Below are 27,744 nucleotides of genomic sequence, written 5' to 3' on the forward strand. Positions count from 1 at the left end.
CTGCTTGATCTTGATAAACAGGCACCCAAATCAAGCACCACTAACAAATTAAACAAGAAAGTAGGGACAACTAAACTGAGCTTTGGAGGACCAGTTTCAGCTTTTTGAATACCAACTAGACACTATTTCAGACTGGATGATATGGGATATCATATCCTTCTTGAATTTATGGCCTCTAAATAAGTGCTTAAATTCTGTAAGCTTATCATCAAAGGGCTTTCAAAGGTAGCTGCATTGCAGTTCTTCAGTGTGAAGCCTACAAGGGCAGTGATGATTGTGACACAAGAACTGCATCAGCAAAAAGGGTCACAGACATTCAGCTAAATTTATACTTACACTGAAGAGCATTTAGTCACCATCAATGACTTTTCTTGCCTTGTTCACAGCCTAAATGTGAATAGGCTTAGAAAGTTAGGTATTTCCCCCCTGACCATAAGGGTAGTTGTAGGTTAAAGATATGCTTAATTATCTAAGGTCCCGATCACACTCAAAATTAGCCACGCAATAGGCACAAATGCTGGGTGGATTTTAAGGGCGCAATCACATGGGAACATCTGGCAAGCGTCCCACATCCGTTGCCAATCCGTTGCGCATGCGCTCCGCTGAAGAAGCAGAGTTAAAAAATACCGGGGAAACTGCAGTATCAAATGGGTTTGTGACAGGCTGCAGACGGACTTCCCCGTGTGATCGCTCCGGTGTGCTCTCATTGCGTCAGCGATCCCCTGTTGAAGTGCACTGGAAACACGCAGCGAAGGAAAGAAACAGATTCACCCGCTGCTGAGTCTGATCACGCAGTGGTGGGTTAAATTACTGCGGCACAAATAGCCTCGCTTCCCCCCCACGTTATCTGGAACGTGTGACCACACTCTAAAACTATAGTTTCTTTTAAAAAGCCATACAGTTGTTAAAAGACAAAAAATGTAAAAAGCACCAAAATAGATTTGTGCAGGTATGATTAGCTGCTGACAGCAATGCAATGAAGTGGTGCAATTTGCATCATGTGATATCTCAGCTGTTCTCCCTATTTAATGATCCACATGGATGTTTCTTTGTGTACCAAGTTGTATACCTTGTTAAAGAGGTACAAACTTCCTTGCAGTTTTTTTTAACACATTGGTCTATCAAGATCATTACTGTCTGCTCTGACCAGCAGTGGCTCTCCATGGCCTCAAGTAGAAGATCTTCACATAACCTACTACCTGATCTTTAACTGAAGATGCCAGAGGCTGAACTGATCCACAAACTTTTCGAGTTTACGAGTAGGGTTGCCAAGTCGACTTACCTTCAAAGTGGGGGGATTCCTGGCTCCGTCGGGAGTCTCCCCAAGCATGCCACAACGATGTCACTGGAAGTGACGTCATCATGTCGCCCACATTGGAGGCGGGGCACCATGACTCCAGGGAAAACCATAGAGTTTTCTCTCGATTCACAGAGTGTCCCCCCCCACAACGTGGCCAGCGTGATGATGTCACCTCCTCATCATGCTGGGGACGCCCTCCGGCAGAGGGTGGAGTTCCCCCTGGGGCCCGATCCGCTGGCGGCGGGTAACGGACTTCCCAGGCGGGAATTTACCCGCCCCCAGCGGGGGCTTGGCAAGCCTATTTACAAGAGAGGTCTCTTGGAGAGGCTTTCCCCAGCTATTTCTCCACCACTGGAACTTTTTCCTTTTATACTGAACTGAAATCTTTTTATCCATGCACCCATTAGCTATAGATAGCTTGTTAATTCTATTGTTGACTGTAGTTATGTGGCTGCTTCACAGTCCTAGAAATCATCTATTTCACAATGCCTTCCTCAAGGCCCCCCCCCTTTAGCATCTACTCCCATATTACAAAGTCCCTTTATATCTGCCATCAGTCCTGTTGACTGGTATGTTCTGGGAGTTCTGTGTGTGAAATAAATACTCAGGCATAAGCAGGCCCTATTCAGCTCAAGAACACCGCACACAGGGAAAGGGGGTTTAAGCTTCCATCCTGTGCCATTTTCCTGATCTGGAATGGCCTTGGAAACATATTATTTGCCCCACTACTGTATCAATTTACAGATATGTTTCCTCAGTGGGGCATGGGGGGAGGCTTAAGCCCTCTCTCCATGTACTGGCTAGTCCTGGATCTGAATTGGGTGCACATGCACCAGAGAATTAAGTTCTGAGCATGAAACACCCAAAGCATATAGCGCAACAGGACGCATGGGAGTCATGAAGACTTTGCAATGTGTGATTAGATCCTCAGATACCCTTTATAGCACACTGCATGTAAAAACATGTGGAGTACTTGGTTAACTCCGTCCGCTTATTCTCACATTTGTAGATGTGATTATTATGGGCATTACTTTTTTATAGCCACAAATTCTAAACACCACATGTTCTACAAGACATCTGCTACACTTTCATCATTGCCAAGAGGTGACTGTACCAAGCCAGAACAAGGCTTCACAATGATATTTTTAAGTAAAGACATGTTTACGGTACAGATCAACTTGAGGATGGATGGTATTGTTTCTCTTTATTTTGGATCAGCAGGTTTGGTTGTTGGTGGTAATCTATTTAAACACAGATTACTTTATAAAATATGAAAAAATAATAGATATGCTTTATCAGTGACTAGACTATAACCCTTCATATTGACAGGCAGTAGACCATTGAATAATAATATGCTGGCAATGAAGGACAAGGAAAACATTCATGTCCTGGTAGTAGGAAACCCAGAGGCTTCTAGCTATTAACTGCTGCAAGCAGAATGCTGTTTCCTTCACAAGCCATTCTCAGATTTTCAGCATTTGGAATCTGAACTCAGAAGCTGACCTTACATTTTCATATTATCCAGATTAAAGTGGATAAATGGAAGCCTTAAAAATTATTTTGGAATTCTAATGCTAAACTATTTTTCAAAAGCTATATTTTTTGTTAAAAAAACCCCAAAAACAAATTTTAAAACTGTATTAACAACAACAAACCTGAAAAAAAATGATGGATCAATTGTTCCTGGATACATATGTGGCTCTTCATAAAAATAGGGTTTGTTTTTTAAAAAAAACAAAACAAAAACAGGACCCTTTCAGTTGTTACTATAGAGTAGAAAAAGGTGCTCTAATGTGTTTTTCACATACTACTACAGTAAAATGTGAAGGAGATGATGCAACTATTTCCCACATCAAGGGATCCCTTCTGGGAGCTTGGCCAATGCTAGTGTGGTAAGGAGCACTGTGTGACCAGCTTCTACATGATTTAGGGGTTCCAGTGTTATCACACAGATGTGAACAGGGAGGTATGTGGCAGTAGTTCCCACAACACTGGAAAAGGAGTCCCATTGATTAGGGAAAATTCAAAGAAAATATTCTTGACTCCCCCCCCCATGCAATATTCTAAAAGTTCTTCCATATAAATCACATGAATCAGATTATTGTCAAAAATTGCAGTCATCACCTAATTCCATAAAGTAGAAGAAAGAGAGACATACCATCAAGCTTATGTCTATTAGAGAAAATGAAGTATATTAAATATTTTACTTACTGGCTACAATGGTAAACTCCGAATTATAACACCAAACACTGCTACTGACTTGCTACATTTTTGCAGCATCATAACAGATTTTTGTTGCTCATAACAAGAGAGAAAAGTTGTATAAAATGTGACAATGTATAAAAATAAAAGTAGTCATACTGGCTCACAACAATAGTTTATGAGTTTCTGTATCATGGATGCCAATGTGGAGAACTGGTTAGAGTGCCTGACTGGGACTTGGGGAACATGACTCAGCTCCCTTCCCCAACCATAAAGCTTGTGGGGCCAGTCACTTTGTCTCAGGATTGTTGTGAGGGCAAAATGGAGGGAGAACCATATATATTGTTCTATGCACCTTGGAATAAAGGTGGAATTACATGTAGAGACAGATAAATGTATTTGACAAAATTCATTACTAGGCTGTTCAGTGAAAGACTGTTCATTCATTCATACTAGTTGGACATGTAAGAATGAGAAGAAACTAGTAGAGGACAGACTTGCTTCTTTATACAGAAACAAAATAGGACTACTATGTCATCCCTCCTTTGACAGTGTAGATACTTACACCATGACTGTCTGTGGCTTCAGATAGTGAAGGTCAACAGAGTTTATTGCACATGACTACATATCCAACATGCAAGCAACTCAATAAGAGTTTTCTGTGCTGACTTTCCAAGGGCAAAGTAAGGATGTGCGTAGTATGAGGAGGTGATAAGATGCCAGGCCAAGAGAACTCATGCCATTAGCTCCTGAAGAGACCCTCAACAGCCTGAGAAAACTCTGATATTGCATTTTCTTTCTTTTGTATCTCTTATTTTAAGTCTGACTGTTTTAAATTGTAAACTAACCTAGAGTGCTTTGATAGAATGACAGCAAATAAATAAATGAATATATTATAATAATTCATGGGAGTTTTCAAAAAATACACATCAGTTTCTTTGAAGTGGTATGCTTTCCTGATTAATGACTATGGGTGTGATCTGTATGTTATGTGAAATTTGGGAGCATCCAGATACTTTAAAACAGCTTTTCTTTACAGCAAGAAGATCCTGTGATTATGAATTCTATAACAGAACTGTGTAAAAGTGGTTCTCAACATCCCATTCACTTATTTCATTGCTGGCCCCCTGAGACTTGCAATGAAAAAAAAAGGGGGAGTTAAGCTGTGTTGGTGACAAAATCAACAGCAATGCAGCATTCTAGCTGAGAGCTTGATAAGAAACCTATCACTCAGAGTGTGAAAAAAAAGATCTCTAACTTGCTAACACAGCTATTCTCTTTTATGATGCACTAACTGAGATGAAGGTATTGTGATCCCAAGGTCCTGATGTGATTGCTCCTGAAAATACATTATATTTTACTGGCAAAATTCTCAGATTGACATGGTAATGAACCAAAGTTTAAGCATTTAGGGAGGGAGATGGGAAATATTTAATAACTTATTGCAAAGAAAGCTGTTGTTTGGTAGTTATCTTCTGTGTGTGTGGGGTGGGGGGTGTTTGTGGGTGTATATGTATGTAATGAGGACTGACTTTACTGTGCAGTGTGTTGCAAGTTTTGTCATGTGTTACTAACTTCAACTACAATTAACTGTCTAAACAGAATATTACATTTAAGTATTGTGTTGGTACTGCTGTGGATTTTTATTTAATTGCACTGGCGAATTAATTGCCTTTGTTGGAATTAATGCTTTTTGATACAGGTTTGGATCATCAGTATTAGAATTCAAGATGGCAGTGGTCCGAAAGGGTGACACTGATATCTGTAGGAACATCTGGCAAACTAGCAACTAAGCAACCAAAAAATTCCACTCTTGATGGCTACAAGTCACCTTCGCCTTATTCCTTCTCTGTTTTTTGCTTGGCTTCAAATTAACAGGAGCAGGGTCTGAATATTTGCCTAGTTTCTTATTTCTTTCTACGTTTTTAAATAAAAAATTTACCTAAATAGAGACCAAATTTGGAGAAAGATAACAATGGCAAGCTACAGGAAGCAGTTTATGGTTTCACAAAGAACCTGAAACAATCTCACCACAAATTAATAGTCCATTTCTTGGGTAAGATAAAATTTCTTGACAGAACCATTTGGACTACTGGTCATGATTTGATGAGTGACTAGGAGGGCTTACAGCATCTTAATCAGATCTCAATATTCCAAAATATATTTTCTTATACATACACAGAAAATGCCCAGAGAGCAGGTGATCCCATTGACTCAATCTGTTATAGCTTTTAGCTGAATTATGTAGTCATGAAGGTGGGTTTTGGGTTTCCCCCCCGATTCTTGGACTTAAAAAAAAAACTTTAGTAATCATTCTAAAGCACTAGATAGGCTAATTACACATCTCTTATTTCAAGGAAGTGTTCCTTGTTTATTTTGGAAATATTTATGGGAAAGAAGAGTTGCACTGTAGTAGCAAAAAATATGTTTAGTTAGGGTTCTTAACCTCTAGGCAGTGGCTGGGGATCTCCTGCTATTACAACTGATCTCCAGGCAACAGAGATCAGTTCAACCTAGAGAAAATGGACTCTGGCATCATACCCTATTAAAGTCCCTCCCTTCCCCAAACCCCACGTTCTTCAGGCTCCACCCCTCAAACCTCCAGAGATCTTCCAACCCAGAGCTGGCAACCCTAAGTTTAGTTTAATTGATGACAAGTAGTATATATTATAATAAAATAATGGTAATATTCCAACACAAACAAAACATCATTTTCTTTATCATGATGTATTCCTATTTTGGAGTTCTTCAGACCACAATTCTTCAGACCACAATTCAGACCCAGAACCAATTTTATCTTTTTTAATTAATTTGCAGCAAATCTATTCCACATCTAACGGAACTTAAAGCAGCTTCCAATGACAGATAAAACATCACAATAAAATACAATAAAGGTAAAGGTAAAGGCTCCCTTGCTTGAAAAGCAGTCGAATCCGACTCTAGGGTTGCGGTACTCATCTCCGTTTCAAAGCCGAAGAGCCAGCGCTGTCCGAAGACGTTTCCGCGGTCATGTGGCCGGCATGACAAACACCAAGGCACACAGAATGCTGTCACCTTCCCACCGAAGTGGTACCTATTTATCTACTTGCAATTTCTTGCTTTCGAACTGCTAGGTTGGCAGGAGCTGGAACTAGAGATGGGAGCTCACTCCATCATGTGGCACCCGGGTCTCGAACTGCTGAACTACTGACCTTCCACAGCCTGCAGTTCAGCGTCTTAACCACTTGAGCCACCACAGCTCCCAAAATACAATAAAACAAGATCACAAATATATTTGTGTGAAAGGGTAAAGGAAAAGATCAAATTAGAATAAATAAAAGATCTATCCATCAGTTTGAGCTATATGTCATACCTAAGTAACCCACAAGTGAAGTCAATACCTTATGGTCAGTCTTCAAAAGTGCTATGTAAGTTAAATACCACATCTGTGTAAGATTACAGAATGCTGTTCAAGAAAAAAGAAAGAAAGACTGAAAGGGAAAATAGAGTGTTTGACGTCATTAATTTAATTGAGTATGTTTGATTATGGCAGATTAAAATAAAACAAAAATCTGAAGCCAAGAGCTTTTAGGAGTATTTATGACTGTGTAATAGTTCATTCAAGTTTAAAAATGGAGCCAATGCAGAACTTCACCAAAGTATAAACTAGAGACCGACACCATTTGATTTTCTTACCAAGCATGTTCATCTCCTCTTGCCTTCCATATCTGCTAGCAAGAGTTATGTGATGAAAGTGCTGAGATAAAGTAACGGTAAGGAGGATACCGCAAGAGGTATTTGAACAGCAAGAATAATTTACTATATGTCTGCTTTGTTTTACTTTCCTGAGTCCTCCTGTGGTGAAAGGAAATTCATCTTTTCTGGCAGACTACAGCCTTTTTAGGCTTGAGAGCTCCCCAAGCACACTGTAGTGCAGAGAAAAGGATGCAAGTTTTCATGAGTACAGTATTAAGATCAGGGTTTTAATGCTGTGTTTTGTTTGGCATGTCAAATCTGAAGTAGAAATGAAGCAATGCACACTTACTTGGAGAAATTACTCCACTTGTAGTTCACTTGTTACCTCTTGCCCCAACCTCACATGCAATTGTGGGAATGGAACATAAGAGTTTGGTTAAAAACAGCAGTAACTGCTATAGCAACACCTTGCGCAAACTTGGAGTTGGGAGAATATTATGCATAGGCATAGTATGTAGTCACACTGATCTTCAATGGGCTAAAACCTGGGAGATTCTACTCTGATTCCACAGTCATTCATGAAACTTCTTGGCTACCTTGGCCCACGTTCTCCTTCTCAGTTTAATATACACCACAGAGTTGTGTGATGATAAAACTGGGCGGTAAGGAAGAATCACAGAAAACCCTGACTTGGAAGAGCAAATTAATGAACCTCCACCCACCCACCCCGTTTAAAGCTTCTCCACATTTTGTTCACTTTATTCTATAGCATAACAATCTCAACAATCATTTCACTCCTACTGCAAAGATTTCATACCAAAAGAAATACTGCTTAATGGCAACAGAGTCTCCTGTTCAAGATTCAAGATATATCCTTATAGTTCTCTAGCCATATGCAAAACTGAAGGGTATCTTTTGAATATTTCCAGTGGCCCATTTCCCTTAGAACTTTATCCTTTGAAAGGCTCTATGCCCACAACAATAAACTAGTATTTTTTTAAACACACACACACTAATATGGCTTTCTGCATGTGCGGGGGGATTGAGGGGACAATCTGGGGGGCAGGAGTCAGCTGCAGTGCCCCTGAAGCTAGCATGTGCTGCATTCACAGAAGGCATTAATTTTTTTCGACTGCAGTTCTGACTGCAGCCACTAGGGGCATAGGGAAGGTAGAGCACTAGGGTTACCAGGTCCCCCTGGCCACCAGTGGGATGTGTGGGGGTTGCCAACTTCAGGTTGGGAAACTTCTGGAGATTTGGAGGTGCAGCCTGCGGAGGATACGGACCTCAGATACAATGCCATAGAGTCCACATTCCAAAGCATCCATTTTCTCCAGTGGAATTGATCTCTGTGGTCTGGAGATGAGCTGCAATTCCATGGTATCCCCAGGTCCCACCTGAAGGCTGTGATCCCTACAGAGCACAGTAAAAAGCACCCAGTATCTCCTGGAAGGGCCTTTAGCAAAGTTTACTAGGAGGCTGGGAGAAACCGTTTGCTGATCAGATCATATTAAACTCATTAGCCAAGCCAGCATTGGAGCACACAAGATGAGTCAGAACAAGCTATAGTCCTTGTTAGGATGCAGCCTCCTAATAAGGTCACTGTCTCCAACAGTCTATGGTTTGCACAGCCAGATCTTGCAGAGGGGCAGCCCTGTTAGTGAGTGGTAGCAAAAACAAACAAACAAAACCCCTTTCGTTGTCTTTTCCTATACTTCTCTAACTCTCTTCCACATTACTCCTTTGTTTTGCTCCCTTTCTTTCAAGATCTGCCATTCCTCTATCCCCACTTCTAATTTCTCTCCCATAACCCAGAGTGGAGGGAGGGGAGAGAAATTTGCCTCTTCTCCATTTTATTTTCACAACAACACTGTGAGGTAGATGTAGATGACGCAACCACGTCGATCACATTGGGGGCATGGCCCCGATTGTTGGAGGGAAAACTCAATCGGGGCCACGCACCCAACGTGATTGACGTCGCGAGTCACTTCTGGGATGTGCTGGGGGGGTGCGCGTGCTTCGTGCGCACGCATCGGAGGAGAGCTTCCGGAGCCCAGCGACAATCCCCTGCCGTAAGAAGATTCGACTTGGCAACCCTATGGTGACCACAAGTCTCTCTCTCTCTCTGTGTCAGTCTAGATGACAACACCACGTTGGAAGGGGTTAACGGTATCATTTTTTTCCTTCTAAAGTAATTGCACCTGGTGATGGAATGTGGGAGATGTTTTCTCTCACTCATGGAATAAGTACCAGCTGGACTTAATTGTTTTGTTAACACTATAAGTTAGGGGGGAGAAACCTCAGCCCCATCCAGAGGCTGAAGCCTGGAGACCTGGAAGATGGTGCTAAGCAACTTTTGGACCAGGCCGGTGCTGAGCAACCTTCAGATGATACACCTGAATCTACCCACTGCTTATATTTTCAGGGCAGAAAGAGACATGGGCATCCTTTTGTTATTCTCTCTTTTATGTTTGTATAAAATGAAGCTGTTTCTGCTTCCACCACTAGTTTGGTCATTGCTTCTTGAAATCTTTAAAAGAACCATTTGCCAAAATGGGCAACACACAGTAGGTTAGTATGAGAGTGCTCAAGGTCACCAAGAAAGTTTCCATGGCAGAGTAGGGATCTGAACCTGGGTTTCCTAGATTCTAGGCCAACACCTTAACCCCTGCACAAGTTTAGCTTCCATTGCAAAGAGCATGGGGGTTGATTTGGAGATAACTTGGACAAAGATAATCCAATTCCTTTCATTTTTGGCCCTGGAACTCACATGATCACTCTGAAGCTGGTGGCCAATTTTGAGATTCCTAGTTTTATTTTCTGGTGAGTTATGTCTGCCACAAACATACTGACAGATGGAAATGCACATCCTTTCATTTTTATAGAAGTGTGGTAACAGCCAGCAAAGCGATTTGTTTTGTTATGATATTTGGTTTGGATTGAGATCATATGGGGAGGGGCAGATGGAATCTTTGTCTGGGGACCCATGGTGGCTCTTGGCTAGGGTTGCCAGCCTCCAGGTGGGGCCTGGAGATATCCCACTTTTACAACTGATCTCCAGCTGACAGACATCAGCTCCCCTGGAGAAAATGGCTGCTTTGAAGGGTGAACTGTATGGCATTGTACCATGCTGAGGCCCCTCCCATCCCCAAACCCCACCCTCTCCTGGCTCCACCCCCAAAGTCTCCAGGTATTTTCCAACCCAGACCTGGCAACCCTACTCTTGGCAGTCTTGTGCACGTAATATACAACATTGCTATATATAACCCAGAGGCTAAGGACAAAATATGACAAATGTAAAAAGCCACACTACAGAGTTAGAGAAGTATTTCTAAAACCTGGCATGTACAAGTAAAATGTAGCTTGTGTAAAGAAATAATAGAGCCCCTAGGTGGAAATGACACTTTAACGATGAGATGCCCTTGAATATTAAAGTGAAACAATTGCAAGAACTATATAATTAGGTGCATAACTGAGAGAGACCTGAGGATGAATTGGGGTTTTAGCTTACTGCCTCAAAGAAAGTGCGAAGGCTGTTTTGCTTATCTGATAAGCAATTACATTTCCGTTATAGTAAATGGGAGCGCTTTCACACCTGCTGGTTCCAAAAAGCTGAAAATGTCTTATTTCACATTGGCAAAAATAGGAACTACATTTTTTTACTCCTCTGGCCAAACAGTTTGGGATCTAAATTTCTGTATAGATTTCAGCTTTCTTCTGTGATTTCACCTACCCTCCCAGGAACACAGAAGTCCTGGACCTCCACCCCTCTTATCTCTTTTTGTTCTTCAAGCTCCCTTCCTCCTCATGACTAGAATTTTGCCTAGCCCTTCTTCCCTTTTTTTCCTATAACAGATAGCAATCCTTGAGTTGTGCATACATTTTATACTGTTAAGAGTACTAAAAGTGGAACATGTGTGCTTATTCAACTGAATGAAACACAAGGTATTTTTGCATTCTGTGAAGATCACCAGCTTCTGCATGGGACATGGCAATGTTGCAAAATTTACTTTTGCAGCGATCTGTGATATATTGTGTATGGGGGATTTCCTTCCTTCCTTCCTCCCTTCTGTAAATCAAAACTGCCACCAATAGAAAGCGACCAGGCATGAGGGGATAAATTCTACTCTAGCATTTTTAAAATCATTATATAAGAACTCGGTAGAAAAGAGTGTCTATGGTACTATCAGTCCCTAAATACATAACAATGAACTATATTTCAGGGCTGATATAAACTCTCCCATTCAACCTCAGAATAGTGTTTCAGGATTTGTATAACATGCATTCTTGGATACTGCACTGTCATTGCCTTTAGCAATCCTTCCCTTCCTGGACTGTCTCGTCCCCCCCCAAAAAAAAGTCAGTTGCAACTGATTGCTATAGCGCAATTATAACATTAATTTTGGGGGCCATGTGGAAAGATATTGCTACACAGCTGCATTTTTTTACCACAAAAATGATAAAAAGTATCAACCAGGAATCCCATCTCCAAATAATCAAACTAAGTACTTTCAAAATTCTATACCTTCCTTCCAAGTATCTGTCTTATAATTCTTCCCTTTTCCTAGTGCAACATGAACAAAAATATTAAATCTTTCTTCTGCTGTTCTTATGAAGAGGCATTAATGGAAATTTACCAGAACTTTCTCTAAGCTACTTCTTGTTAAATCCTTTGTATTTTCTTCTGTAAAAACCATTGGCAAGACCTAAGCTCTTTAGTTCTCCTGATCCAACCGGCCCAAGAAGATTCTGTTTGTCCAATGAGAATGGAGTAACGTAATCAAATTGCATGAATGTTGAAATACACACTTTTCCTTGTCATATAATAACATCCTTAGGTAAGTTACAATTGAATGAACTATCTTTTTATCATGTATTCCCATTTTCAATTAACTCACAACACAAAAATCTATATCAAGTTCTTCCTTTCTATATAACATAAAATAAAGTTTAAAAAATGGAGCTAAGAAGTCTTTTGTCCACATAACTAGCTTCTGTATCAAAAATTTATATTTAACTTTTAAGAATAAAATGTTCCTTAGACAACCAATAATATATTTATATGAATACCCACTTAAGAGTTAGCACAAAAATACAGAGACTTGAAAGGTAACTAAATAATCCAGCACTTGGTACTATAGCATCCATGGTGAATGACACATAGAAGATACTTCACTCAAGCGTTCTAGTATTTTAAAATATATAAAACAACATTCTATACCCAATGTAGAATTAAATCAATTTAAGTTAACAGTTGAAAGAGTTTCTCCCCTTTTATAATGATTCAACTGTCATCTTACATTACAATGCAGCTAAAATATGTAATTATTTTCCAAGGACAACCAACCTAATATTTGGGATAATGAAGCCTTGATCATCATTTAAAGCAAATGCAACACTATATTTTGCTTACCCAGAATACAAAAGTGACATATGCCCAAAACTTCTACAGCTGTAATTCCCCCCCATACAGACTTTAAGATGGTAAGACTATTAGTGAGCATTGCCTAGGCCTTGTAAAAGTCACCCTGAGTGGCCACAATTACCTGGCTCCACTTCATGCCATCCACTTGACTGACTGCCACTTCCTGGAGACCGCCCCTGGCTTGTATAAAATGACTCTTCTCCAGGACTGTCCATTTCATCCTCTACAGATTTGAGGCGCTTTGTAGAGCTGGAATTTTAAAACACATATTATTTGATAAATGGAAGTGAAATAAAATGCTTGACTACCATTATAGTCTTTTAGGATCATCAAAAGGGAAACTTGCCTGCCCCTTTGCTTTGAAATAGAGATAAAGGTGTGCATTAGGATATCCCTGAGCTGAAAATATACCCCAAATTCACTGTTTCGGCCATCTTGGGGATATCCAAAATTACCCCAAACATTTGAGAAGAGAGAGGAGGTCCTAAAACTGATAGACAACTTAAAAACTGATAAATCACTAGGCCCAGATGGCATACATCCAAGAGTTCTGAAAGAACTCAAATGTGAACTTGTGGATCTCCTGACAAAAATATGTAATCTTTCCTTAAAGTCTGCCTCCATTCCTGAGGACTGGAAGGTAGCAAATGTCACTCCCATCTTTAAAAAGGGTTCCAGAGGAGATCCGGGAAATTACAGGCCAGTCAGTCTGACGTCGATACAGGGTAAATGGATGGAAACCATTATTAATTAAAGAATTAGTAGGCACAGAGGTGAACAAAACCTATTGAGGAAGACTCAGCATGGGTTCTGTAAGGGAAGATCTTGTCTCACTAACCTGTTAGTGTTCTTTGAGGGGGTGAACAAACATATGGACAAGGGGGACCCAATAGATATTGTTTACCTTGACTTCCAGAAAGCTTTTGATAAAGTTCCTCATCAAAGGCTCCTAAGTACGCTCAAAATCGTGGGATAAAAGGAAAAGTCCTTTTTGTGGATCAAAAACTGGCTAATTCTTGAAAACAGAGAGTGAGTATAAATGGGCAATTTTCTCAGTGGAGGGTGGTAAGCAGTGGGGTACCACAAGGATCAGTACTTGGTCCACTGCTTTTTAACTTGTTCATTAATGATTTGGAGTTGGGAGTAAGCAGTGAAGTGGCTAAATTTGCGGATGATACGAAGTTGTTCAGGGTGGTGAAAACCAGGGATGATTGTGAGGCACTCTAAAGGGATCTGTCGAGGATGGGCAAGTGGGGATCAACATTTTTTTTTTAAATTAAATCTTTTATTAATAATCAACAAAGTTACATAAACCACGAAAAATAACAATGAAAGATCGTCCAAAAATATACAATTAGTTAAATAAATAACCATAACTCCAGGTACAAAACTATTTAGGATAAAGCATGACTTTGAAATATACATACAAACCTTTATCAAACAATTCAATTCCAACTTACTCAGTGAGAGAGTGAAGTAGAAGAAGAGAAGGAAGAAAAGGGAAAGAAAGAAAAACTGGAAAAAGAGAAAACCGGTACAAAAACAGTCCAACATTTAACCTGTTACAAAGTTACGGATAACCGATTTGTCAAGTACATTTATTTTTGAGTAATCTGTATGTTTGAAAAAATAGTCAACAAAAGGAGCCCATTTTTTTTCAAAGTTAAGTCGTCGAGTAACAACCTGAACACAATCTATTTCCAGGGAAATCTTGTCAAAAACAAAATAATCCCAAGATTTATAAAGCCATTCCAGGATCGATGGGGCTACTGTGGATTTCCACTTGGTTGCTAATATTGTCTTAGCAGCTGAAAATAAAATAGCTGAAAGTTCTTGTTCCTGCTTAGAGATTGTAATTTGTAGGTCATCCCAAATGTTTAGAATAATAACCTTAGGCGAGAAAGGAATCGTATTTTTTATAATTAGATTAACTATATTTACAACTTGAGTCCAATATTTTGCAACTATCGGGCAAGTCCACCATACATGTAAATAATCACCTTTAAGGCCACAGCCTTTCCAACAAAAGGGGGTTACTGAAGGAATGGCGTGTGAGAGTTGGATAGGAGTTTTGTACCACCTTGTTACTGTCTTAATAGCTGACGTTTTGATATTTAGACATGGGGAGGAATACAAAGGGGATTTCCATATCCCTTTCCATTGGTCTTCCCCCAATATTTGACCTAAGTCACGATGCCATGCTTCCTGGTATTTCAAATGTCCTGAGTGTTTAAGATTAGTTAAAATCAGATATATTCGTGAGATGAGACCTTTGATGGGGGGGGAAGGGTTAAATAGAATTTTTCGAACTCTGTAAGATTTAGGCGTAGATTATTCCCTTTTGTGGAGTTTAATAGAGCATTCAGTTGTAGATATTCAAACCACGGTAAATTTGCGGAGTGTGAACTTTCTAGTGATAGTTTAGGCTTTAGAAAACCTTGTGAGGTAACATCAATAAATCTTGTAATACACAGCCTTCTCCATGTCTTGAAGGAGTGCGGCTCTCGGGCTGGCTTAAACCATTTTTGTCCGGTGAAGTTTGTTAGCGGTGAAAGGTACGGTGTTAGAAGGTGGTTGAATTTGTGCCATGTTTGTAGCGTAGGCTTTAGGAATGGGTTAAAAGAAGTAATGTGTTTTCCCCTCGACTTGAAATTCCATAAAATCTCCTGAAAAGAGTATATGGGAAGAGTTAATTCTTCCATTGTTTTCCATTCCGCCTCGTATGACTGTCTGTATTGTTTAACCAAATTAGTCAAAATTATAGAATCATAATATAGTTGAATGTTAGGAATTGCTAAGCCCCCCTCAATAATAGGCAAAGTTGCTGTTTTTATGTTTGTTCTTGGTTTTTTATAGGACCAAATAAACGAGTTGATGTCCCTCTGCCACTTCTGAATGAGGGAGGTTGGAAGTGAAATTGGGAGAGCTCTCATATAAAAAATGATTTTTGGTAATATCATTGCTTTAACCAACTTAATACGTTCAAGTAAAGTGAAGTATTGATCATTCCATTTTTTAAGTAGGGAGGTGATGTGTACAGAGATATTCATATGGTTGTGTTGTAGAAGATCTTTTAAGTCTATAGGAATTTGTATGCCGAGGTATCTAAAGGATGAGGTTACCCATGTATATTTGAAGTGTGTTTTTAGAAAGGCTGTGGTTATAGGGGACATTTGAATGGGATATAACAGTGATTTTTCTTCATTAATTCGGAGACCAGAAATAACACTGAAGTCCATAAAATGCTTTTCAATTTTCTTTAGTGAATCTTTAGGTTGCGAGATGAATAAAATCATGTCGTCAGCATATAAGCTAACCTTTGATGTATAATTGTTTACAGAGATTCCGTGGATTGAAGGATCGTCCCGTATGAGGTGGGCTAACGGCTCCACTGCCAAGGCGAACAGGAGAGGGGACAAGGGACAACCCTGTCTAGTGCCTCGCGTCATCGGTTGAATAGCTGTATTAAGATTATTAATATTCAATAAAAATTTTGATGAATTATAAATGGAACGTATTGCGTGAATAATTTTATCTCCAAATTTCATATGTGACAATAATGCTAAAATATAATTGTGCTCCACGGAATCGAAAGCTTTTTCATAGTCAATTGACAACAAGCAGGAGTCAGCTAACTGAAGACGATTAGTATAAGAAATAATATTAATGGCTTTCCTGATGTTATCAGTTAGATCTCGTTGTGGTATGAAACCAGTCTGTTCTTTTGAAATATAATCTCCTATAATTTGGTTAAGCCTTTGGGTAATAATATTTGTGAATAGTTTATAATCGTTGTTTAATAGCGAAATCGGTCGATAAGACCGAGGATCTTCAGGGTCTTTATCTCTTTTATGGATTAAAATTACTCTGGCTAAGTCCCAAGACTGTGGTAGAGGACCGTTGTCTAATATAGAATTGAACAGATTTAAAAGAGTTGGCGCAATCTCCTCCTGGAATTGTTTATAAAATTCGGAGGTATAACCATCCAATCCAGGCGATTTGTTAGTTTTCATTTTTTTAATAGCTATTTGCAGTTCCAAGATATCGATAGGGTGGTCTAAGAATTTACGATGGGTCTCTGAGAGCATTTTAATTGATTTGTTAGATTTCAAAAAAGAGTTAATTAGATTTTGTGAGGGGTGGCTCGAGGTGTATAAATTTGAATAGAACGATTGAAAAATGGAAACAATTTTATTTGTGGACGTATGTAGCGTGCCTCTATTATCCTTAATACCTGTAATAATCGTATTTGCTTTCCTTTTTTTGACCTTCCAGGCAAGCATACGAAGAGCCTTTGGATTGTTTGCCCAATAAGCTTGTTTCGTATATAAAATGTTTTTTGCTATTTTGTCGGCTTCTAGGGCTTTAAGTTTTTTCCTTTCTAGTTCCAATTTTTGGTAGGTTTTTTGGTTACAAGAGATTTTGTGATCTTTTTCTAAATTTTTAATATCTGAGATTATCTTTTGTTTAATACTGTTGATCTTTTTATTATGAGCTGCCTCCAATGAAATTATTTTGCCCCTCAGGACTGCCTTATAGGCGTCCCAAATTACATTTATTGAGGAGTCTTGTAGTGTGTTATATGTAAAATATTCTTTAGTATCTGCAACTATTTGTTTATGTATGTCCGGATTTTTTAATAAAAAATTATTTATACGCCAAGTAAAGCTTCTATCAGCCGTGATATTAAAATTAAATTTGCAAAGTACTGCGGCGTGGTCCAACCAACACATCGGATCTATATCCGCAAAAACAAGATTGTTGACCAATTCTTTAGATATTAAAATATAGTCAATTCGAGAGTAGGATTGATACCTATTTGAAAAAAAAGAATAATCACGTTCACCATCATGTAAAATCCGCCAAGCATCCGTAAAGCCATATTGAGTAAAAAGCTTATGTAGGCCAGTAAATCCTTCGTGAGTGGCGTATCTTGTATTAGAAGTGTGCGATGAGCTTTTCTTATCTAAAATTGAGTGAGCTACATAGTTTAAATCTGAGCCAATTATTAATTGGCCTTCTTGGAAAGTTCTTATTTTTTCAAATATCTCCTTAATGAAGGTAAGCTGACCCGAATTGGGGGCGTATATTACCGCCAAGGTGACAGTTCTTTCATTCAGCAGTCCTTTTATAATCAGGTATCTTCCGTGAGGATCTTGTATTTTGTCAATAAGGGAAAATTTGTTACGCTTTGAAATTAATATAAGAACTCCCCGTGCTTTAGATGAACCCGGTGCATCAAAGCACTGAGAGAAATATGAGGACTTGAAAAAGAGATTTTTTTGATTTCTTAAATGGCTTTCCATCAGGAAAGCTATATCAGATTTGTGGGATTTTAAGTAATTATGTAGCCTTCTTGCTTTAATAACATTATTAGCCCCTCTGCAGTTGAGTGACAAAATTGTAAGATTATTAGCCATTGAAGTATTTGAAAATGTGATGTGGAGTCCAACCGATGACTACTTTCAACAAGTTGTTTTGTGTATGTGGTGTGCCCATATTCGAAAGCAAAGTACTTAAGTGAACAACTATATGTTGAGCCTTTATATTTAGGTGGCTCATCCAATAAATACAGCCTGGGTAAGATTTTATAGCTGAGAACTGACCAGCCAAGATATTGAACCAACCTTCTTCCTTAGAGTTTAAATGCAAAATTATGAAACATAATATATAAGTGTCTTTTGCTGACAATCTAAAGTTTAATATGGATTCTATTGTCAAACACATCCAAAAAATTACCTTGAGAAACCAAGAACCTCTTAAGATTGTTCCAAATAGCCAATTTGTCAGTGGCCTTTTCCTCCTCCTCCCTCCTTCCCTACAGTTTTGAGAACATAAAATCCCGGAGTGACATTGAACACATATATCACAATAAGCAAACCCCTCATCCAAACTTCCATCCCTCCTCCCCCTCCCTTGCCCTCCCCATTCTCTCAACCTCCCTCCCCTCCCCCCATTGCATCTTAACAAATAAACTTTTGCTTTTAAGATAACCTTGGTAAAGCTTACAGAAAAACCTGTGTAAAACAACAACCCCCCTCCCCACTTACATCTGAAATTGTTCTCCCGATCGCTATTCCATCCCCCACCTCCCCCCCATCCCCTCCCAAACCCCTGCAAAACTATCAACCTTACAAGTGCAAACCAGAATGAAAAATGACGTTAGCAACAATAATGTGCACTGAGTGAAAAAGTGTCTACCTAGGTTCAGTCGAGCAGGAACCTCCGTCCCTGCTGCGACTGAACAGAGCCTTAATGGCTCCATCCGAGGAACACTAAAACTCCCCATCCCCCGGAGCTCAGGGACTGAGCTATCCTCAAAAACCCTCCCCCCCCAATTCCAAAAAAAGCATAGAAATATTGGCATAAAGCCAATTTGAGTAATACAGAGCACATGGCAAAGTGTAGGAGAACTGTTAATACATCATCACCTATCGCTTAGTGAAGTCCGCGCGGTCTACAGAAGCCTCTATGGTGCGTTCAAGAGTTCCCCTGTGGAAATCGAACTGGGATTTTGCTGCCTTTTAATGGAGATGTGAATTCCAGTTTTCTTTTGTTTGAGGCTTTGTCACAGTCCATCGGGGCTTGGATACGAAGGGATTTCAGAATCGAACCTCCTCCCTCTAGGTCTTCTATAGTCCAAGACTTTGCATTGCGAATTTGCATTGCTCCCGACTGCAACCATTTATATCTGATACCTGCTTCTGTTAGTTGTTGCACAATCGGTTTGAGTTTCCGTCGAATTGCTAGAGCCTCGGCGGAGATGTCCGGAAAGATCTGAATTTCTTTACCCTGGTAAGCAAACCCTCCTTTGGCACGTGCTAGGTCTAAAAGCTTTTTTTTCGTGCGGTTATCGGCAAGTTCGATAATGATATCTCTTGAGGCCCTCGTACGTTGTGCAAACGGAGAGCCAAGTCGGTATGCTTTCAAGATGAGTGGTGCAACTCCTTCTTCGAGTTGTAAAATCGATGAAAGCCAAGATGCAATGAATATTGCTAAATTGGTGCCAGCTTCCACCTTCTCATCAAACCCTCTAAGTTTAATGTTCCTTTCTCTGATTTTATTTTCAAGCACAATAATTTTTTCCTTCGCCCATTTTTCGTGGGCTTCGAGTTGCCGAATTCCTTCTTGGTTTGCAATTCCGTTATCTAAAGCAGCGTCAGCGGTTGTAGCCACTTCCTGCACGGTACATTGTAGTGCCTGTAGCTGCTCATTCACAGGTTTGAGTAGATCGTGAAAGGTGCTTAAAAGGTCAGCACAGAATGCTTTAAGGCTTGCATGAAATTCTGTAGTTGTAAGTAAGTCTGACGCGGTCACAGTCGTCTCCGATGTTCCGGCGGCCATTTTCTGTTCCTCCAGAAGCCGTCGCGTCGATGGATCGTGTGATTTTCGGCTAATTAAAAAGTCCGTCAGAAGTTTAGACGAGGCTAAAGTGGATTGTTTCGTAGATTTATCAGTTTTGCCCATAACCTGGACCTCTGCTAGATGGCTTGTGCTCGATTTTCAAGGAATTGGGGGAGTCGGCCGAGGAGCTCAATCTCTATGCGTCCGTTCTCATCCGAACCGACGCCCCGCCAAGTGGGGATCAACATGGCAAATGGGGTTCAATGTGGCCAAGTGCAAGGTGATGCACATTGGAGCAAAAAATCCTAAATATAAATACACATTGATGGGGTCTGAACTGGCAGAAACTGAACAAGAGAGAGATCTTGGAGTTGTAGATAACTCACTGAAAATGTCTAGACAGTGTGTGACTGCAATAAAAAAGGCCAATGCCATGTTAGGAATTATTAGGAAGGGTATTGAAAACAGATCTGCCAATATCATAATCAATGGTGCGGCCTTATTTGGAGTACTGGGTACAGTTCTGGTCACCACACCTTAAAAAGGATATTATAGCTTTGGAAAAAGTGCAGAAAAGGGCAACTCGAATGATAAAAGGGTTGGAACACTTTCCCTATGAGGAAAAGTTAAAGCGCTTAGGGCTCTTTAGCTTGGAGAAACGACGACTGAGGGGTGACATGATTGAGGTTTATAAGATTATGCATGGGATAGAGCAGGTAGAGAAAGGTACTTTTCTCCCTTTCTCACAATACAAGAACTCATGGGCACTCCATGAAATTGCTTAGCGGTCGGGTTAGAACGGATAAAAGGAAGTACTTCTTCACCCAGAGAGTGATTAACACATGGAATTCACTGCCACAGGAAGTGGTGGTGGCTACAAGCATGGACAGCTTCAAAAGGGAATTAAATAAGCATATGGAGCAGAAGTCCATCAGTGGCTATTAGCCACAAGGTATAGATAGGGACTCTGGGGCAAGTGATGCTCTGTCTTCTTGGTGCTTGGGGGGGGGTCAACAGTGGGAGGGCTTCTAATGTCCTGGCCCCACTGGGGGACCTCCTGATGGCACCTGCTATTTCTGGCCACTGTGTGACAGAGTGTTGGGCTGGATGGGCCTTTGGCCTGATCCAACTTTGGCGTCTCTTATGTTCTTATTCCTGAAATTCCAGGAGTAATGGAAATTTATCTCCTGCAATTTGAGAGAATTTGGTTTTCAGGGAGACCAGGAATAGGGAGGCAGAGAGAGGAATCTGGCACCAGCAAACAGCTGTTTAGTGCATCTGGCCTCTTTACATTTTAAAGGGACATTATTTTCAGTGAGAAGATCTGATCCCTGGAGTTTACAATTCAAAGGAAAGAGAAAACCTGACTAACAGCTGTTTGCCAGGGCCAGCTTCCTCTCATTCCCTCCCTGCTCCCTCTGTGGGGGAGGGAATGGGGAGGGGAGAGAGAGTGAGAAAAATAGAATAAGAATAGAATCATTTTATTGTATGTGCCATAGGCCTTCACAATATCAAAATACAGACGCAATATTTTTTTTGCAGTGCACACCCATAGTTAGAGACACTATAGCTGTTTTGCCTCCTCTGCCCTGTTACTCTGTGGGCCCCATTTGAACATCTAAAACTGATGCAGGGCAATACTGAGGTCCTAATACTGACTAAAAGCAGCTCAGGGGAAGTGTCTGTATGGGCTGTTTCAGAACAAAGCAGAAGACAAGGTAACTATACACTTTTCTCCTTTCACAGCTTTTAAAATGAAAACTCTGGCAATCCCATTACCTTTACAGAAAAGGCAAGCATTGAAATTTACACCTTGATAAACATGTTGAACAAATTCAGCATATTACATTTACATACTACCTGTAATAATGTATGAGTTTACAATCATCTTAATTTTTGTATTTTACAAGGCATTAAGAATTCAACTGCATTTACCCTATGCATCCCAAACTGTACTATTTTAAGTGCTGAAATAATACAATTACCAACTGGCAGACACGCCAAAGTAATAGCAGAATTTTGTCAGATTCACCATGCAAGGGCGAAGTTCCCCCAAAGAAACAAGAATAACCTTAACTGGATGCTTAAGCAACTTCTATTTTCCTTTGGGTAATTATCTACCTATGTATGTGTGTGTGTGTGTGTGTGTGTGTGTTAAGTTCCATCAAGTCACTTCTAACTTATGGTGACTCAATGAATTAATGTCTTCCAAAACATCCTATCATTAACCGACCTTACAAACTGAGGGCCATGGCTTCCTTTATTGAGTCAACCCATCTCGTGTTGGATCTTCCTCTTTTCTTGCCGTCGTCAAACTTTCCTAGCATTATTGTCTTTTCTAGTGACTCTGGTCTTCCCATAATGTGACCAAAGTACAATCGCCTCAGTTTAGTCATTTTAGCTTCTAGAGAGAGTTCAGGCTTGATTTGATCTAGAACCCACTGAACTAGAACAGTATCCGTAAAACTCTCCTCCAACACCACATTTCAAAGGAATCTACTTTCTTCCTTTCTTCATTGTCCAACTTTCACAGCCATAATGGGGAATACTATGGCATGAATTAACTTGATCTTGGTCACCAGCAACACATTCTTACACTTAAGGATCTTTTTCTAGCTCCTTCATGGCTGTCTTCCCCAGTCTCCATCTCCTTCTGATTTCTTTGGTGCAGTCTCCCTTTTGGTTGATGATGGAGCCAAAGAATAAAAAATCTTGAACAATTTCAATTTTATCACCAATTTCATTATCAACTTGAAGTTGTGTAATTCCCCAGCAGTCATTACTTTTGTCTTCTTGATGTTCAGCTGTAATCCTGCTTTGGCACTTTTTAACCTTTATCAGTTGTTATTTCAAGTCTTCATTGTTTTCTGCCAATACTCTACCAATGGATTATAATCTGAAATGTTTCCTTCTATTCTTTTCATATTTTGGACATTCATAAGTGATATGAACATTTGTGACACTTTAGGTTGAATTTGGGAATGGACAGTGCAATCCTAATCAGAGTTACACTCTCCTAAATCAATGGAGAACTCTGTTCAGGACCGAAATGCAGATCTTGTAGAGAGTGATTCATGTACCTGTTTTCCATACTTGTAGTGTGGCTTCTGAAGACTTAATGCATGGACTAAACTGCAGGTGTTTACACTGTCCAATGAACAAGTATGGTGTCTTGTGGACAACCATATACTTTTGACCAACAAGGTAAAGTGACTAATAGTTGGTTGCCCAGTGTGATGATGCTATAACTGCCCAAGAAGTTAGCCTTACCTACAAGTAGCAAGTAGCTTTATACTAATAGCAGGTTGCATTATATTCCACCTGTTGTTAATGTTTACCCAGTCTGTGGAATGTAATAGACTGTACCACTTCAGAGTATAGATGAGTAAAAAGCTCTCTACATTTGGTATACATTTTTAGCATATCCTTTTTATAACTTTTTAAAATTTCTGGGAGTGCTGTTTTACATGGGGAACATAAAAAAATGGAACTTTACCTTCAGTGTAAAGTGGTACAGTCGAGAATTTTTCTACACAGAACAGAGAACCTTTATTTGGCATACCATAGATAAATCAAACAGGGGAGAGTTTAAGGGTAGGTACAAAGAACAACATCAATCAAAATTCCCAATATCTCAAAAACACAAAACAGTCCTAACATGGTTTACAAGATTTACAGAGTATTACTCTTGACTTCCATACATAGGTCAAAAATTCTGCGACAGATAGTGTTGTTGCTGGTCTCTTGTCTGCTAGGAAAAAAGATAAGTCCCTATCCAGAAAGTCTCTCTGCATAGGGAAGAGAGGACGAATCAGGATATTGCGCATAGCGGAATATTTAGGACAGCGAAAAAGAATGTGGGTAACAGAATCGGGTTCCCCAAGATTACAGTTGCAGAGTCTATCCTTATACAGGACACCCCTGTATCTACCTGAGACCACTACTGAAGGGAAAAGGTTGAACCTTGCAAGCATAAAAACCCTCCTAAAAACTGGGATTGTCAGATTAGCAATTTTTCTACACGTGAAGACCCAGCACGATTTTATTCCCTATCACACAGAGTTTTAATAGCTCCCTTCCAAAGTGATGTAAACTCTGATGGTACTGCATGATGGATGTATATTGCAATTTATTTAGAGTGAAGTTATTCTGTTCATAAATAATTTTGTTTGGACTTTTTAATACCATAACAACATGTAGTTGGATTGGTTATTGAAGATGGTGGTTGTTTTAGTATTTTAAAATGGAAACCACCAGATAGTTTCAGAGGTAGCTGTGTTGGTCTGCAGTAGGAAGCTAGATTCCGGTCCAGTAGCACCTTAGAGACCAACAAGATTTCAGGGTATAAGCTTTTGAGAGCCAAAGCTACCTTTATTAGATACCATGACACAGGGAGCTTTCACTCTCTAAGGCTTATACCCTGAAAATCTTGTTAGTCTGTGAGGTGCTACGGGACCTGAATCTAACATTGCCACCAGTAACTCACTCCTCCCTAACTGGGATGAAATTCTCAGAAGCTGGACCCTTACTCAAAGGATATTTTTTTCTCAATTTCAGATAGGTAAGAGAAATGGTTCCAGGCTGTTAAAACAGTCTCTTGTGGATTCCCTACCTCTTACTTCCCAGATCTGTTGAGATGCTAGCAGGCTTACAGTAAGTGAAAGTTACCCATTGAGGTTAGTTAACGCAGAAGATTTGGTAAATATTTAATTATTTACATTTCAAATGTGCATCCCTAATATATTACAGATTTTTACGGGTAATGGTGACTTTCACATGGCAACAACAGCACTGTATTATTGTTGGAACTGCATCTGCAAATTCAGTGCTTTGGCAAAGAGGCTTCCATATGTCTGGTTTCCCTGCCCCATTCCTTCTGATTAACTCTCCTCTGAAAAAGCTCTTTAGTAATGCAGGATGGTGGTGAGGACTGGCTGCCATGGGGCTGGGGGATGTAGATCTAGACTCCAAACAGCAGCCCCTATGGGTTTGCTGCAATCTTTCCTAAAAGACTGTGGTAAAGCAAGTTTAGAAAATATCACAGGAAAGCCAGGCGAAAAAACAGAAGGTGCACAAAGGTGGAAGAGCAAATATATTTTAAAGCTTCCGAACAGGAACAAATACATACCAAATACCCAGTGCAGAATTGACCAAGCTCAGTTTTAATGTGAGGGGGTCTATTACCCAGGCAAGGGTAATTATATGAACTTATGATGATGATGTAGGTAGAACCACATAATTTTCTGTCTCTGTTTCTGTGCAAGAAACTATTCAACTGAATAAGCAAAGTGACAACTAGAGAAAGCAAGATAACAAATCTGACATAATTACCTTGGGAGCCATAAATGTGCTGTGAAAATTATACTAAGCATAGGTAGGCAAGGAGAAAGATCCCTTGATTTTAAAAACAACCAATTTCACTACAGCTTGAAACCAAAAATATTTTTAACTTGAGCTCTTCAGAGGTGAAACACAGAGAGACTGTTACTCATCACCAGCCACATACACATCCCTCCCCCATGAAACATTCAAGTGAAGCCTGAGAGGAAAGATAACCCTTCTGCTAAGCTCTGAAGGTCAATCGACTTGGACTCTGGCAGAGTAACGTGGGGGAATTGTAGAGCCAGAGGCCCTCAGCTTCTTGAGCTATAGTGAGAAGAACAGACTGTTCTGGAGAAAATTCCCTATTGAATTCACATTTGAAGACAGGGTCAGCAGATATTACATGTATCGTCAGATCTATGTAGTCTATTGCACATTTCTGTGCACAAAGGAAACAGAAGCTCCCAAGGGTAAACTACCTGCCCAAAAGTCCTGTTGAGTGAGACCAGAGAAGGCAGTTCCTTAAATTACAGATCTATTGCATGGGAACAATAATTTAAAAAACCCTGTCATCATTTCTCCTGGGCTTAAGCATTTACACAGAGATAATTCACACAAAATTTGCTGAAGAAAAGACTTCTTCTTTGCTATCTAAAGTGAATTTTCTGTAGTATGAGCATCACAACACAAGCACTGTTAGTGCATGGAGCATTGGACAGATTTTGCCTAATCCAGTGTGTACAATTTGTTCTTTCTCTTATTACACTCAAATCAATGGAAGTTATTCAGTACCACAGGGAAAAGTAAATAATATGGTATTCTGAGCCTTCTAATCTCACTGTTTTGTTTTTTTTTTAATTTGCCCACATGACAGCTAGGTACTTTTCAAACAATTAAAACTGAGATCCTTTGCATTCTAACCATAGCTCAGGAACACTAAAGAGTGTCTCTCAGACCCAAATTTGTTTTCAAAGCATGTTTAATGTCAACAAGAGGCATTTTTATCTGTAGTACAATCACTGCCTTGATAATTCTGCTAAAGCTACAGTTCTTAGCAGTCCTAAGCTCGTGTATTTGGAAGGAAATGCTGGTGAAATCAATAGGGACATGCTTCCAAGTAAATATGTTTAGGACTGGGCTGTAAGCCTGTAATTTATGGACTTTTCTGCCTAATGTGGAGTAACCTAATGTGAGAAAAAACAAACATATTGCAGTGTTATTAACTACTGACGCTGTTTATAATTAGCTTCTTATCTGTGTCAGGTATTTGCAGAAGCCTACAAGAGCGACAGCTGAGCTTTACTTTTGAGTATCATTAATAATCTGTCTGTTCTTTCTCTCCTAAAATAGAAACAAACATAGCCAGAGACTAACTTCTATGAATTAGAACTGCCCATATAGTATATTAAGTATGCTCAGAAAAATAAAGCTAAATTATGCAAATGAGTATACTGATTACTGCCACAAGTCATGATTAGTTTATTTGCTGAATTTCAGAATGTTGACTAAGTATAAGCACCTCAGTCATCACAGGATATAAACCAATCACCTGCTGTCCTGGAGTATTTGTAGTGGGGAAAAATTAAATATCTGTATGAACTACATTCTTTCTTTTTTTTAAAATCCCAGTGGGGATATTTTTTATTTTGCATATACTACAAACTACAAAGAAATATAGGGGAGGGACTACAACTAGGGATATAGAAAAGCAAACCACCCTAGACTAAAACCCCAAGAGAAGGAACCGCCCATCTGTACGATATTCCATTAGTTTGAAGAAAAGAAATTAGTTTCTTGTAATTTTTCCTCTTTTGTCTAATTTTAAATGGAATGTCCTTTAAAGTTTTAATGGTTACATTTCCCATTTTCAGTGGAGTTGCTGATGTTGCTTTTAAAATGGCATCTCTGGTTTGTCTTCTTGAAAACTTGACCACTATTTCTCCAGGTAGACTATTTTTTTTAATATAATTGGAGTAAGCCCTATAGGCTGTCTCCATTTTGTTTACCAGTTCATTCGCTGTTAAGCCTACTACTGGAGCAATGATCTCACTGAGCACCCTCTTCCAGTCTTCCCGATCCGTTTCCGTAACCCCCTGAAACCTGAGAATCATGTTAGCTTTTTCCATCTGAAGTTGCAAGACTCGATTCTCTTGGCAATTCTGCTTCATTTCCACCTCTCCCATCCTTTTCTTCAACTTCTTACTTGTGGTGTCAATAAAAACTTTAATTTTCTCTTTAATTTTCTCATTTGCCTGCTCCACTTTTTTCTCCGTCTCATTCAGCTGAAGCTGCTGTGCCACAAAGTTTTTATTCATCACAGTCAACTGCTGGTTAATACCATTGAGTTGTTCCATCACCGGCTTGAGCATATCCGCCAGGAGTTTGAGGACATCTGCTCCCTCTTCCGGTCTCGAACTCTGCCCACCCAGCTTCGTTTTAAACTTTCTCTGCTGGGCCGCCGTTTTGTTTACAGTTT

At 39.7% G+C, this 27,744-nt stretch overlaps 1 protein-coding gene across 2 annotated transcripts in view; it reads right to left on the reverse strand.

The window, feature by feature from the left end:
* The window catches only part of NFIA (nuclear factor I/A), a 493,567-nt gene that overhangs the window by 103,152 nt on the left and 362,671 nt on the right, over nucleotides 1-27,744 (reverse strand). For both annotated transcript variants that reach the window (XM_015415229.1, XM_015415228.1), the window contains exon 6: nucleotides 12,724-12,851. In XM_015415229.1, coding sequence (XP_015270715.1) covers nucleotides 12,724-12,851 — 128 coding nt within the window. The remainder of the gene's footprint in view (nucleotides 1-12,723; nucleotides 12,852-27,744) is intronic.

This window comes from Gekko japonicus, unplaced genomic scaffold, assembly GCF_001447785.1.
Source record: "Gekko japonicus isolate JY-2015 unplaced genomic scaffold, Gekko_japonicus_V1.1 scaffold199, whole genome shotgun sequence".
Lineage (NCBI taxonomy): Eukaryota > Metazoa > Chordata > Lepidosauria > Squamata > Gekkonidae > Gekko > Gekko japonicus.